This window comes from Neovison vison, chromosome 10 (genome assembly GCF_020171115.1).
Source record: "Neovison vison isolate M4711 chromosome 10, ASM_NN_V1, whole genome shotgun sequence".
NCBI lineage: Eukaryota > Metazoa > Chordata > Mammalia > Carnivora > Mustelidae > Neogale > Neogale vison.
Genome location: NC_058100.1, coordinates 51,342,838 through 51,358,390, shown reverse-complemented (window position 1 = coordinate 51,358,390; position 15,553 = coordinate 51,342,838). Strand labels below are relative to the sequence as shown.

General features: G+C 45.4%; 1 protein-coding gene across 1 annotated transcript in view; it reads left to right on the top strand.

Moving 5' to 3' along the window:
• NIBAN1 (niban apoptosis regulator 1) overlaps nucleotides 1–15,553 on the top strand; it is a 158,083-nt gene that overhangs the window by 130,661 nt on the left and 11,869 nt on the right. The window contains exons 7-10 of the mRNA XM_044267288.1: nucleotides 5,107–5,211; nucleotides 5,653–5,815; nucleotides 10,968–11,155; nucleotides 15,177–15,338. Coding sequence (XP_044123223.1) covers nucleotides 5,107–5,211; nucleotides 5,653–5,815; nucleotides 10,968–11,155; nucleotides 15,177–15,338 — 618 coding nt within the window. The remainder of the gene's footprint in view (nucleotides 1–5,106; nucleotides 5,212–5,652; nucleotides 5,816–10,967; nucleotides 11,156–15,176; nucleotides 15,339–15,553) is intronic.

Here is a 15,553-nt window from a genome sequence, read left to right as displayed (position 1 = left end):
GGAATTTGTTATTAGGAGACACTATTTGGAAGAGACCAGATGGGGCCTTGCCTTCGTCCGGTCGTTAAACTTCTAAAGCCAAAAACATTTGCTTGTGATGATGGGGCTGTTCTTCATTGTTTAACCATATGACTCAGAAGCTTCTTTTTTCTCCCTCCCCTTTGGAGGATTCTAAACTCATTTATTTCTCAGCCTGAGACTTTTTCCAGCACTTTAGCCAATTCTTGGTTTCTGATATTTGGGGGAAGCACATCCATTTATCAACCTGAAAGGATGAAGCACTAACTGTACTTATGCCAAAAAGAAAAATGAAAGCAAAAGGGGAGGCTGAAGACTTTGATGCTGATTAGCCTACCATGTAAACCAACATATTTAAGATATACACCAGTATTAAAATGCCTTTGTGTAATGCTTTTTAATGCTCAAATCCTAATTCTGTTTGTCTTACTGATCTCGTGAGGTTACCTGTATCTCCATTCTGTAAATGAGAAAGCAGAGGGAGGCATATAGCAGTCAAGTGACTCATCCAGGTTTAGTCACTGAACAACTATTGAGCTGCTATATGCCAGGCACCATGCAGGGTGCCGGTGACCCAGAGATGGGCGGGACAGGACGGTCGGTCCCTGACCCATGCAGTTGATAGCGTCATGGTCACATGCTAAGTGGACAAATGGCGAAGGAAATGATGGCTTCCAATTTCTGGTCCAGTGAAAGATCAACATCAACTATGGGAGTCTACCAAGTTCATCATTTTCTTAACTCCTCAAGTTTACCTATGCTCCTTGCTTGATCTTTCCTTTCATTTGAAATCTCATGACAGCTCACATGCCTTCGTAATGCCATTGAAAGCAGGTACTTAATGAATCCTTTCTTCACATGGAGTATCATGTTTCTTTTGTTGACCTTCTGCCTTTTGTTTTGGGTTGATAGGTGTGAAGCTCTAGAAGGTGCAAGAGAACTAAATGACTCATCCCTTGCCATCGTGGTGAGGCTAGGCATACCTAGAAACATCCAGAGTACGAGGCAGCGTTAGAACTGTGTGTGGCTCTGCACATATATGGACATCATAAAGCATTAGCACCAAGCAGTGATAGGAAGGTGCTAATTTTGCAGTATAAAAAAAGTACCGTAAGTGGGGAAGCAGAGCAATACAAAACAAAACAAAAACAGAGAAGAGATCAGTAAAAGCTGGAGTTACCAAGTGACCCAGTGAGAAGTTTTGCTCCCCCAGGAATCTGAGTATCTATGGGGAAATCAGACTCCTAAAGTATGAGCACTGAAGGGCATTTCAAGGACTGTCTGTCCAACACCCTCCAAGTGAAAGAAGAACATTCAGAGAGGTTGGCTGAGGTCACAGACCCAGCCTGGGATGGAAACACATCTTGAGCCATGTCTGGCTCTGCCTGGAGAAGCGGGTGAAAGGAAATGGAAGGACATCGGCTCCCAAACCCCCATCTGGGGCCCATCGGGGGAGGCTTCCGTGTTACCTCACGCGTGGAGCTGAAGGAGCGTCTGTCCTAACACTCACCAGAAAAAGAGATCAGGGGCCAAAAACAGCTACCAAGTAGTTGCAGGAAATGGCACGACATAACTGAGTTTGAGAATATGACATCTTTTGTTTAAACCACTGGACTTATTTGCACTTTTTTCATATCCACTGAGTATTTGATCATCATTTTGTCTTAACCCCCTCTGCCTCGGGGCCTGGTACTCACAAGATGTTCAGCATTGTTAATTATTATCTTCATTGTAATGACTCGCGTAGCAAGTCCGGGGGGCGGGGGGGGCCCTCATGGCGGTGATTATTTGTCAGGCAAGTGTCCAAGCAGAGCAAATATCTTAGGATAATTTACCTGCAGGTGATTAAGGTGAAACTTTCTATATCCTAGTGGGGCACCTGGGTGGCTCAGTTGGTTAAAGCCTCTGCCTTCAGCTCAGGTCATGATTCTAGGATCTTGGGATCGAGCCCCACAATGGGCTCTCTGCTCAGTGGGGAGCCTGCTTCTCCCCACCCCCGCCCGCCTCTCTGCCTTCTTGCGATCTGTCTGTCAAATAAATAAAATCTTTCAAAAAAAAAATCTATATACTAGTAAGAACTTGAATATAGTTCTTACAGTATATAAAAATGCATCAGATGAGGTCGTGAAAGAAAGCAGTTTGCAAAATGTAAAGTACTTTCAGTTACTTGGTATTTATTAATTATTACAGTAACATATTTATGTAATAAATATGTATTTACTATTTTATAAGTATTATTATAAATTTAAATTTGCCTTTAAATTTATCAGGTGAGCTGAGAAAGTAGCTCATAATTCCCACAGAACAGGTTGTTTCAAGACAAAAAAACTATCCACATTTTAAGCCTTCTCCATACATTTCAGAGTTGTCTTTTATCTAGTAACCTTGAATGTGACCCCTTTAAATGATTCTTTCACCGATGGCCACTCAGTAATATAAAAGGCACAAGGTCGGCAGCCTGGTCAGACCATGGGGCCAGTTTCAGGAAGAGACAGTCTCTCTGGACTTCACACCTTCCCCATAGTGTCAGCTTCTGGAAGGTAACCCACGGCATGGTCTTCAGAGAGTGAACCTGGGTTTGTTAATTTTGACCTAATAGCATGTTTGGTTTCTTGTATGTGCGATGGAATTTTAAAATCTACACATCCCAGCAATTTAATTTACACACACATACACACACCGATTCTTTTATAAGCAAAAGTGGTATTTTTAGGGCCTTTGTGGTGAAACTCAATAGATCTAGTTCTGAGCGAGAAGGTTGAGGACCCCTTCATGAGTATGGTTCATTTATTTGACTGGCTACTTTCCCTAGAATAGACCCAGGGCTTTGGACCCTGCTCATGAAGAGCCGACCCAGGTGGGGAATCTCAGAGAGGACCCTGGGCAGGGGAGGGGGTGGCACAAGGTTGGGGGCGGTGGGGTGAAGGGTGGAGGAAGGGGTTACTCAGCGTTTGGATGGCACAATTGGATCCCAGCAGTTCAAGGCTCTGCCTGCCCCGTGGTGTTCCCAGGCCCCACACCCTTGCAACCCACTCCTCTTCCCCTTCTTTCTTTTCCCCAGACGTATTTCCGTTTCAGGTCCCTAAATTATAAAATAGAACTAGGGGCGCCTGCGTGGCTCAGTAGGTTAAGCCTCTGCCTTCGGCTCAGGTCATGATCTGAGGGTCCTGGGATGGAGCCCCACATCGGGCTCTCTGCTCAGCGGGGAGCCTGCTTCTCCCTCTCTCTGCCTGCCTCTCTGCCTACTTGTGATCTCTGTCAAATAAATAATAAAATCTTAAAAAATAAATAAATAAAATAGAACTCAATTTCTTGGAACATTATATGGGAAAGACTAAAAGAAAACTATGACTTACCCAAATGGAGTATTTTTTTTTCTTTGACCTTTGTAACATTTTCTTCTTTCCCAGCCCTTTATTGCTTATGCTCAGACTCAAACTAATATCTGCAAAAGGATGAGTTAAGCAATTATTATGACCCTGAATTTAACACTTTCAACTAAGATAATACTTCCCATTGATTTTAAGTCCCGCCTCCATCTCCTTGTTTTCCTAGCTCATTCTCCCGATGCTACACTTCCTTCAGTCTTGGGCAGATGTGTTCCAACTAAGGACTTACTCCCCTGAGCAGGACGCGGGCAGGATCCATGTTATTAATGACCTACTTGAATCTAATTGTTGGACCTGCTAATCTCCATGGAGCTTGCACATATCACATTCCTCTCAAATTCCTGGTTCACCTCTTGACTGCTCCCAGAGGATGGTTAAGGAAGAAAACCATTCCCACCAATGAACTACCAGGACTTGGGGAAATCCTATCCCCATTATAATCTTTGTCACACCACAAAGTTCTACATCGCAGGTGACAGGACCCCACTCCCCACACTGACCTGAGCAGCCTTCTCTCCCAGTGACCCCCAGGCACAGGGGGATTGGACGACTCACCCACCTCCACCCTGGGAGCGTTCCTTGACCGTTCAGCTAAAACATTCCACCCTGCTCTAACCAAGTCCTTGGTGAAAGGCAAGATCTAGTGAGCTCATGACCATTTTCACTAGCACGAGGCTGACCAGTGACCTCAGGACGAGATCTTCTGTAATTCCCAAAGCCTAATTTTGAATTTGTATGAGAATAAGGTCAATTATTTTGCACAAATATTATTTTAAATTCCTCGAATGGGTGTCAAATGATTCTCCATTCCCCAATTACTCTTTTTCTTTTGTAAATCTTGTCTTGCAGGCTGATATTGAAAAATATGCTGTGAACCCTAAAAGATTCATAGTAAAACTGAATCTGAAAAGCAAATCTCCAGTTCGCGGGGAGGTGGTTGGTTAAAGAAGGAGAAGTTTGGGTTACATGGAACATTATAATATGTGGATATAGAGAACATGGTCAGATTTAAAACACACACACACACACACACACACACACACACATTTTCACAGAGCCAACCAAAATTTTAAGAGTGACTTGGGAGCAGACTTTTTTTTAAATGTTCTGAAGACTTTGGATCCCCTCACCCATGTTCTGCTCACCCCACAAATGTCCAATTGTTCCAAGTGTTTGTTGCTCCATTTTTTTCTCTAAATCTTAAGGATGATGGAGGTGGGGTTCAGGGGACAGCAGGGACAAAGAGCTTGAAGACACACAGATCCTAAGGGAGCTTGAGGAGGCGTGATAGTCTCAGAGGACACATCAAGACCTCAAGCCACCAAAACCAAGTCATGAGGTTGCTAAGGACGCCCGTATCCATATTAAAATTTTGCCTTTTATCTCAAATGCACTGGATTGTTCTAGTTTCTGAAGAAGTGTGAATATGAGGAATTTATCCTTCTGATGGTGAACCGTCAGTAGACATTACTGTTGTTCGCAGATATTCAAGAATGTTTACCCTCTAAGATTGTCTTTGGTTGAGATTTCTGTAGCCTCAGAACCAGAACGAAACTATCAGCTGATGGATTTGATGTAGCCCGGGACAGTCTTAGGTTGCCAGGATCAGCACAGCCGATCATGACCGCGTCAGCTGGCCCGATGCTCAGATTGACCAGTCACCACCCAACTCACTCTGGGGCTGTCTTCCTCTCCCCAGGTCCTGAGTAACCTGGTGATGGAGGACCTCCTGCCAACCCTTCAGACGGACCTTCTGCCGAAAATGAAGGGGAAGAAGAATGACAGAAAGAGGGCCTGGCTCGGCGTAAGCCATGACCTTGCTGTGTGACTGTGCTATTCAAAATGAACATCCCTTTCCCTCCTTTTTTATTAGGGCAGTTTCTTAGTTTCTTTCTTTCTCTCTCCCTTCCTTCATTCCTTCCCTCCCTTCCCTTCCCTTCCTTCCTTCCTTCTTTCTTCTCTTCCTCCTCCTCTTCCTTACCCCCTCCTTCTCCCCCCCCTTCCTTTTTTTTTTTTTTTTTTTAATAATTCCTTCCCTGGGTGGAGAACTACCTACCTTGAGTCTGCCCAGTCTCACTTCCATGAGGACTAATCCAAACAGGCTCAAATCAGGGAAGAAAAATGAGGGTGCCTGCAGTCGTGTTTACGTTAAGAGAATCTGTGCTTAGCCCTCCCCGCGCTACTTGACTCCGGCAGGCGCTCGCACACGACGGAGCCCCGATTTCTGTGCTGTTCTCTGTTGCAGCTCCTTGAGGAAGCCTACAACCTGGTTCGACACCAAGTTTCAGAAGGATTAAGTGCCTTGAAGGAGGAGTGCCGTGCTCTGACGAAGGGCCTGGAGGGGACCATCCGTTCAGACATGGATCAGATCGTGAACTCGAAGAACTTTTTAATTGGAAAGATCAAAGGTCAGTGGAGATAATCCAGGCCCTTACAGCTGAATGAGCTGCATACGCAGTCATATTTCATGATTCAGAGGAAAACTGAACTGGCAGAATCGGGAAGAGCCGATACCGGGTGTCATGGTCATATGCTAGTGAGGGCTGGACCTTCCCCAGCAGGAAGGAAGAGTTTGCTTCTTGCCTGTGGTAGTGCCTGCAAATTCTGATGCCCTACACACTGCCCCTATTGTGGTGCTTCTCACACTAATTGTTTTTTTTTTTTTCTCACACTAATTGTATTGGCTTCTGTGTGTGCCCCTTCTCCACCATAATTTGTCTAAGAACAGGACCATGCAGCCCCTGTTTCACTCAGGCATACCCAGGGCCTAGTACCATGCCTGGTATATGCAGATTCTCAGCAAATACTTGAATGGATGAATAAATGGATTTTCTCTTCACAAGAAGAAAACTGGCTTAGCGTGGATAAATGTGGATTCTAGTTACAAGGGCAACATGGCCGGTCAGGTGTACTTGGGAGTGTCACTTGACTTTCATGTGCCTTAGTGTCCTCTGCAGTCAGGAGGGAGGGTCCCTGAGATTGAGGTCTGTCAGCTGTGGGCCCTGACCTGAATCGGGCCCACCGCCAATTTCTGTCAATAGCATTTCATTGGGACACAGGCGTGTCCGTTCATTTATGTGTCACCTTTGGCTGCGTTCATGCTACAGGGCAGAGTTGAGTAATCGGAACCGAGACCTCCTGGACTGCGAGGTCGCACATGTTCTCTCTCTGGCCATTGGCAGAAAAGCGGTTGCCTGTGCCTTCACAAGAGGCCTGAGAGGGCCGCTAAGGAATTGCACAGGATAACATGTTATTGGCTGAAATATTAGTTAATTCTTACATCCCAACAAGCACCGAATGTCCTTTGCAAGAAGTACGCAGACTCCTCTGGGATGGTTTAGCAACAGTCTTCTTACGTTGTCATTTTTCAGATTCTTTTTTTTTAAAGATTTTTATTTATTCATTTATTTGACAGAGAGATCGCAGGTAGGCAGAGAGGCAGGTGGCGGGCAGTGGGGAAGCAGGCTCCCCGCTGAGCAGAGAGCCCGACATGGGGCTGGATCCCAGGACCCTGAGATCATGACCTGAGCCGAAGGCAGAGGCTTAACCCACTGAGCCACCCAGGCGCCCTCATTTTTCAGATTCTTCACTCACTTGCTCATCTGCTCACTCATTCATTTAAAAACATAGGTACTAGGTGCTTTCTGAGCAAGGTGCTGGGGCTTTAGCAATGAGCCGGGGACCCAGTTCCTGTAACTCAAGAGACTTAGCACCTGACAGGGGCTGTCTGCTTGGTGGATTACACTCTGCCATTCCAGCCCTGTTCACACCGCAGCCCAGCTTGCCTCTGAGCCCTTCCAGTGGTTCTTCAGCGAGGGAGTGGAGAGCGGGCTTGACAACGGCAGGAGTGCCTGTCTGTTTCCGTGCGGGTCTGTCCACGCCGTACCCTCCAGGGCATAGACAGATTAGCCTCAGCGCTACGTGTTCACTATTCTCCATGTCTCCCATTCCCCTGTTAGCACAACTGATGGAGAATTGACTATATTCAAGGGCTCGTATAACTTAAAACCTCCAGCACCCAGCTCCCCAGTCCCGCCCGAATTCAACCATTTTCTCTCTCTCTCTCTTTTTCCTGGTCTCTGTGGCTCTAGTATATCGCACATAAAATGGAAAAACACTCTGCCCTAGACTAGTCTCTGTCTCCTAAAAGGAACTTTGAAAGGAAGTCACAATCAAGTCTTTTTATTTTTATTTATTTTTTTTAAAGATTTTTTATTTATTTATTTGAGAGAGAGAGACAGTGAGAGAGAACATGAGCGAGGAGAAGGTCAGAGAGCGAAGCAGACTCCCCATGGAGCTGGGAGCCTGATGTGGGACTCGATCCCGGGACTCCAGGATCACGCCCTGAGCCGAAGGCAGTCGTCCAACCAACTGCGCCACCCAGGCGTCCCAATCAAGTCTTTTTAAAAGGGATTATCAGAAGCACATTTTAACTAAGGCTCTGGTTCTCCACCTTTTAAAACAATAAAGTACAGTTGAGCCTTGAACAACACAGGTTTGAACCACACAGGTCCACTTATAAGGGGGGGTTTGGATAAATACAATCCAGTACTATAAACACATATTTTCTGTTCCTTCTGATTTTCTTAGTAACATTTTATTTTCTCTAGCTTATTTTTTTTTTAAAGATTTTATTTATTTGACAGGGGAGGGGCGGTCACAAGCAGGCAGAGCAGCAGGCAGAGATAGAGGAAGGAGCAGGCTCCCTGTTGAGCAGAGAACCTGATGGATGTAGGGCTCGATCCCAGGACCCTGGGATCATGACCTGAGCTGAAGGCAGATGCTTAACCGACTGAGTCACCCAGGCGCCCCTTCTCTAGCTTATTTTATTATTAACACACACAACATACAAAATAAGTGTTCGTCAACTGTTTATGTTATGGGTAAGGCTTCTGGTCAACAGTAGGCTATTAGGAGTTCAGTTTGGGGGGAGTCAAAAGTTATACACAGATTTTCAACGACAGGGGGTGGTCAGCACCCCTAACCTCTGCATCGTTCAAGGATCAACTCTATACTTGGGACTGCGTCAGTAAAGGGCTTTGGGTTTTGACAGAGCTTTGGGAGTTCTAAGCAGTGATCTTCCCGTTTCCTCCCAAATGACTCTGGACAGTCAAGCAACCAATCTTTAGTCCTGCCCGACAAGTATTTCTTCATTCAGTAAGCACTTATCCTGCTCCTGCTGAATACAAGGGCTACGAGGAGTCAAAGAAGACAACATGATTTCACAACAAGAGGATACAAGGCATGTTACAGATTCTCGAACAGGGGGAAAAGATGGGAAAGGTGCCCCTGAAGAAGCAGGAACTGAGGACACTATAGTTCTCGGCCAGGAACTAGGTCAGCTTCAAAACACACTGCGGGCTCCTGCAACAATAACGCTGTTTTCTTGCCGGTTAATGGGAAAAAGGATGATGCCGGCAGGTGGGACGAGGGCTCGCAGCGAGTGAGGGCTTCCCGAGGGCGACCTACAGCTCCAAGCTCCTGAACACAGTCAGCCCACATCATCGTCACCCCAACCCCCCGGCGTCATTCATCCCATGATCCCCACCTCCCTGATAAGAATGCCGAGGCAGAGACTAAGTAACTTGGCCCAGATTCCAAAACTGAGTCAGGTTCCAAACCCCTCTAATCCCAACACTTTCCGTCTTTGTCCCTCTGCTCCGTGGCTCTGCCGCAGCGGCCCTAACTTTGGGATGGTTTGTTTGTGAGTCCATATTTATCACAACTGTGTTTCTACACACCTCGAGGTTAGCAGGTCATGTCCCGGTGGGGTGTCAAATGTATGCCCTCCGGAAGGAAGCAGCGACAGGCAGCCCACCACTCAGGGGGCTGGGTGGTGGTTCCAAGGGCGTGCGGCTGTCTGCGTGGGAGAGGTTAGTACTGGGTCTTGAACAGGTGAGGGAGATGTTCACAAGCAGAGCAGGAGGAAGGAAGGCCCAACTGATAGGAGCACAAAAAAGGCACAGAGAGGAGGCTGCAACCCATGCTGGCACACAGGCATCAGCGGGGAGCAGGCGGAGGAGGGCAGGGTCGCCCTGGCCCCTGCCTGTGTCCGTTTCCAACCCGCTCAGCAGGTGAATCTCACCAGCCGCCACTCAATCTTTACTGCATACGACCTGTGTTCATGACTAGTCTGAAATTTCTATAAGGCGCTTTTCAAACAGTTCTTCTCTCCAAGTTCATTGATAAATAAGTCCTTTATTCTCCTGACACACATTTTTGCATTTTGGTATCAAGCCAGTTGTTTTTAGAAGTCACAGATCATTTCATATTTAAATCATACAATCAAAAGGGGTTTTTTTCCCCCTAGCAGTTCTATGACCTCTTTAATATTTTATATATCAAATATTGGTGAGTTACTCATAATATGAATAGTCATCTCGGATTCTCCAAGGAAGGGGCCGTCTGATCCTCCATACCTGTGAAATATTTCTGCAAACCGAGAGAAGAATGGGCCCCATTCATCTCCCTGTAAGCACGTTATTTGCCAATAAAGGATTAAGAAATACACTTGAAGTGTAGTCCTTGATCCATAAATTAAGGTGTGACTTTGGACAAGCCCTGGGACATCTCCAGGTCTCTGATTTTCCATGTATAAAATGGAAGGATTGAACACCCAGATACGCTTGTCCTTCTGGCTAACCTGAGAGAGACAGGGAGAGAGGGAACACAAGCAGGGGGAGTGGGAGAGGGAAAAGCAGACTTCTGGCTGAACAGAGCTCCATGCAGGGCAGACGCGCTCACGACTGAGCTGCCCAGGCCCCCCCGGTGTTCTTCCTCTTTTAAATCAAAGAGTAGGATTTGCCTCTGGGAAGTGTGGTTACACTTTTTCATCCCTCTTTATGATTTTTCTGTGCTCTCTATATTTTTGTCATCATGCATGTTTTCTGTGATTAATGGGAAAAAATAGCCTTTTTTTAAAAAAACTTGGGGCTGGGTGTGGGAGGGGGTGGTGTTTGTTTTCAATGGAATCTGTTTCTGTACGCCCAAGAAAAAACTGGGTTCAAGTTTTAAAAAAGTCTCTTGAGGAGGGGAAAGGGGAATTGAATTATATGAGCTGATTAACTCTTAGAGAAATTAATTAAAACTTAATAAGTTGTTATGTACAAATATTGAATCATTACGTTGTACAGCTGAAACTGATATAATGTTATACCTCAATTTAAAAACTAGTAAACTGTGTTTTTTAGAAGACGAATTATGCACACAGAATGATAATGATGAGAGTTAAGAGGTGGATTGCCAGCATTTTCTGTTTTCTGTTAGGCATTGCGTGATCACAGGGACCAGCCAGAAAAGTGCACTTCATCCCTGGGTAGAGGAAAGCTTGGGGAGGGGAGGGATGGTTTGTTCCAATTCTGCAAACATCAAATGGTTTTCCATTCTGGTGAGTGCTGGCACAGGACTCTCTGTGCTGGTCTGTCTTGCTCGTTTGACTTTGCCTGGGCTGTTAAGTGGCTCTCTGGGGCACTGCCCGCCCACCCCTGGTCTGGCTCCAGGGACTTTGAACCCAATTTTGCCCATAATAAGTGATGGTTTTCTGCCTATTTCCTATCTCAGCCATGGTGGCCCAGCCCGCAGAAAGAAGCTGTGCGGAGAATGTGCAACCGTTCTTGGCGTCCATTCTGGAGGAGCTCATGGGGCCAGTGAGTTCAGGATTCAGTGAGGTGCGCTCACTCTTTGAAAAAGAAGTGGATGAACTTAGCCAGAACTTTCAGACCACCAAAGACAGCGCCCAGCTTAAGGAGGTAAGATATGGAGCCAAGGAACTGAGTATGAATGGTCTGCTTGGGGCTGCCCTTTCCTTGGGCCATTGCTGTATTGTGCACTCCTTACTTTCTTCTTCCCTTCTACCCACCCCCCCTTCTATCCATTCATCTATTTCTTCCATTCAGCCAGCCACCGCATTCATCTATCCGTTCACCTGATTTCCTTTATTAATGGTTTTCAAGTTGCAAAAATAATATCCTGGTGCAAGTGAAACTACATATTTTATTTATATATATAATATATTACATATGTAATATATTATTATAATTATATATATATATATATATATATATACACACACATATATACAGAGAGAGAGAGAGAGAGAATATGGGCAAATTGATCACCCATGATGTGGAAAGACGTTAATGTTCAAAGACAATGGCCAAGAAAGAGTTCTTGAGGATGTCTTTGGTGCAAAAAAGTGGCTTTATTAAAGCACAGGGACAAGACCCGTGGGCAGCACGGGGTCATGAGGAGTGCCTCATTGTATACTTTCACGTTGGGAGGGCGTTAGGGATGCATAAGTCTCTGAGGAATTTTGGAAGCAACGTTTCCAGGACCTTGAGGGGTGAGCTATTGTCAGGAAAGGGTCATTTATTACCGTCTTATAAAAACCTGAATCATGAGACCCTTCAGATGTATATTGGTGGGTCTCATGCTTGGGGGATGATTGCCAACTTGTGTCTCGGGGGGGTAGAGATAAAGGAAGTTTCCAAAGGCAAATTTATGTGTTGAAGTAGACTCATAGGATCCTGGGCGTTGGGCATAGCTTGGCTTTGGCCCTTAGCGAAGAATTATCATGGAGCCCCTAGAATAACGTCATTTACATGTTCCAAAGACTTTCGATGGGCTGTAGGGAGTAAGGAAATTTAATAATTTTTCTCTTGCTTTTATTTCCCACATCAACCCATGTCCACCCCAACTTCCAGGCTACCTCCACTCCAGACCCCCTGAATTAACAAATACAAATTAACTTAGAATATGTTTTCACATGCTTGTTTCTTGTTCATACAAATAGAGAAGTATAATCCTCATTGATATAAATTTTGCTTGTTGATTTGTTCCCAAAAATACAGACTTGTGATGAAAACAATGTTTTTCAAAGTGTGGTCCCCGGACCAGTAGGGTCCTTCCCCAGCTATTCAAAGTGCAAATTCTCAGGACCCCACCAACAATCTCCTGAGTCAGAAGCTCAGGGGGCTCCGGCCCGTCATTCTGTTTCACAGGCCTCCCCAGGAGGTGAGGCACCCTCAAGTTCAGGAAACACTCACATCACGAGGCAGCTTGGTTTGCACTGGACACATCACTATCAGTCCCTGGATCAAACCAGATACCTCTCTCTTCTTTTTTTTCCCCTTTCTTATTTATTTATGCATGCATAAATATGTGACTAACATAAACAAGATACATTTCATAAATACTTTGAACTTTTTCTTTGCAACCCTTTTTAAAAACTTGCTTTTACCTTCTCTCCCTCCCCCACCACCCACCTTCCTTCAAGTAACCAGTGTTAATCTTAGCCTATATTATTATGTACTTTTCCCCCTGCTTTTTTAAAGATTTTATTTATTTTTATTTTTGTGTAAGTTTTTTTTTCTTTAAAGATTTTATTTATTTATTTGTCAGAGATTGAGAAATAGCAAGTGAGTACAAGCAGGGAGAGCAACAGGCAGAGGGAGAAGCAGGCTCCCTGCTGAGCGGGGAGCCTGATGTGGGACTCGATCCCAGGGCTCTGGGATCATGACCTGAGCTGAGAGCAGCCGCTTAACTGACTGAGCCACCCAGGCATCTCTAGATTTTGTTTATTTATTTGACAGAGAGAGAGAGACAGCAAGAGAGGGAACACAAGCAGGGGGACTGGGAGAGGGCAAGCAGGCTCCCACTGAGCAGGGAGCCTCAGGCAGGGCTCGATTCCAGGACCCTGGTATAATGACTTTAGCTGAAGGTAGTCGCTTAACGACTGAGCTACCCAGCCTTCCCCCTGCTTATTTAGCTATAAAACATACATATTTATTGGCTGTTTTTTTTTTCTTCAGATTGTTTGCTTTTTTAAAAAAATGGGATCGTATTACAAATCCCACTCTTTATCAGTGTTCTCATTCAAAAAAATACCTTGTGAAACTCTCAAGTTAACTGCTTTAGCTTTAAATCATTCTTTGTAATGGCTACATAATATTTCATGTCTGAATGCACCATGATTTATTCAACTATCCAAATGTTGCTGGCATCATGGAGAAAACTGTAATAAATAACCTTCCTACGTAGAGTATACTCTGAAGCTTTCATTCCTGTGCGATATTTTCCCAAGACAGGTTTGCTAGGTTGAAAGGTGGGACTATTTCTCCTGTTAACAGATGTTTCCATTTGCATTAAAAAAAAAAAAAGGATTTAAATTTTACATTTCCATCCACCATGTATGACAGAGGACTTTCTTCCCCAAATGCCCATCAGCAGTAGGCATAACTACTCCTTTAAACTCTGGACTGTCTGATAGGAGCAAAGCAGCAACCCATTTTTCCTCTCTTGTCTGCTTAATTGTTATTTCCTTTTTTTTTTTTTAAGATTTTATTTATTTATTTGACAGACAGAGACCACAAGTAGGCAGAGAGGCAGGCAGAGAGAGAGAGGGAAGCAGGCTCCCCCATGAGCAGAGAGCCCGATATGGAGCTCAATCCCAGGACCCTGGGATCATGACCTGAGCCAAAGGCAGAGGCTTAACCCACTGAGCCACCCAGGCACCCCTTAACTGTTATTTCTTAAAAATTGATGCATTTCATGTTGTGTGAGGAGGGACAAGTTTGATCTTGTGCATTTGATCATTAATTCTACCTCAGGGAGAGTGATATGTTCTCTTTACAAACACAGTAGGAACAGGCCCTTTAGGAATTCCTACTTAGAGACACCTAGAACTCGAGCCTTGTCTCTTTTCTGTGACTTGAAAATCAGACAGTATGTCCTCTGTGATTCACAGTCACCCTGTGTTACTGCCCAGGTCTTCCTGGGCATCCATTTTCAGCACCTGCCTGTCCTCTTTCTCTGCCCACCCACCTGTTTCTTCTAGATATCCAGATTCAGGTGGTTTGTTTTTTTTTTTAATATTTTATTTATTTATTTGACAGAGATCACAAGTAGGCAGAGAGAGAGGAGGAAGCAGGCTCCCCGCGGAGCAGAGAGACGGATGTGGGGCTTGATCCCAGGACCCCAGGATCATGACTTGAGCCAAAGGCAGAGGCTTTAACCCACTGAGCCACCCAGGTGCCCCCAGATTCAGGTTTTAAAATTATTTGAAAATCAGCTTGGAAAATAGAAAGCATTCTGTTGGCAAGGACACCCATGATGTGAGAGTATGTTGGTGAAAGCTGACATCGTTAGCGGAGGAGGTCCGTTGCTGCCTTCTTGCTGGAAGCCCTATGGCTTCATCGCTTGTGTAAACCAGAGGGGCAAGGATCCCAGTTTTTTAACTGGAGGCCTCTCCCAGGCCAGGCCTCTTCCTACCACCCACCATAGAGAACCTACAGCAGAGGAAGTCCCCATGAACCCTGACAGAGCCTCAGAGAACTATGAAGATTCTGGCTTCATTCCTTAGTCTCAGGGTCCAGAGGCACCCTGACCTTGTTAATGTAGGCTTTGGAGGTCCCCAGAGCCCAGCAGAAATTCCAGGTGCCAAAAAAACCTGCCTACCTAGTTCTCGAAGTCTGCAAATCAGAGCCCAGAGTCCATCAGGAGCTAAGGTTGGAGCCCCCAAATGCTTACCTGGGTCCTCCCATCATCCAGTGGGTTCTTCTCAGTCTCTGCCCTAGCAATAGACCTGCCCCAGGTCTATTGCCCTGAAGGAGGCAAATAAGACAATTGAAATGTCATAAATCTAGTGGCCTGAGAAGTGATTCACTCTACCAACATATGTTCGATCATTTAGTATTTATGTAATACAGAATATGCGTGTAATCTTGTTCCTGAGTTTGAAGGTTTTTAATGTTTCCCTTTCCCCAAACATAGCACCTAGACCGGCTCATGAATCTTCCACTGGATTCCATGAAGATGGAACCTTGTTACAGTCAAGTCAACCTGCTCCAGGAGCGTTTGCAGGATCTCAAGAGCCGCTTCCGATTCCCCCACGTGGACCTGGTGGTCCAGAGGACACAGAACGACATGCAGGAGGTGGGAGTGGCCAGGGCCCCTGCTGGGGGTGGGGATGGAGACAGCAGAGAAACAAGGGCTGGCCGTCGAGACTGGGGTGCTGGTGCGGCTCTGGCCAATGGGGTCCATTTCTGTCGTCATCATGTTGAGTTGAGGATATCCTTGGTCCTTCCATCTGGCTTCATCTTTCTTCCATGTTGATGAACATCAGAAAGAAAGAAAAAAAAAAATCCCAA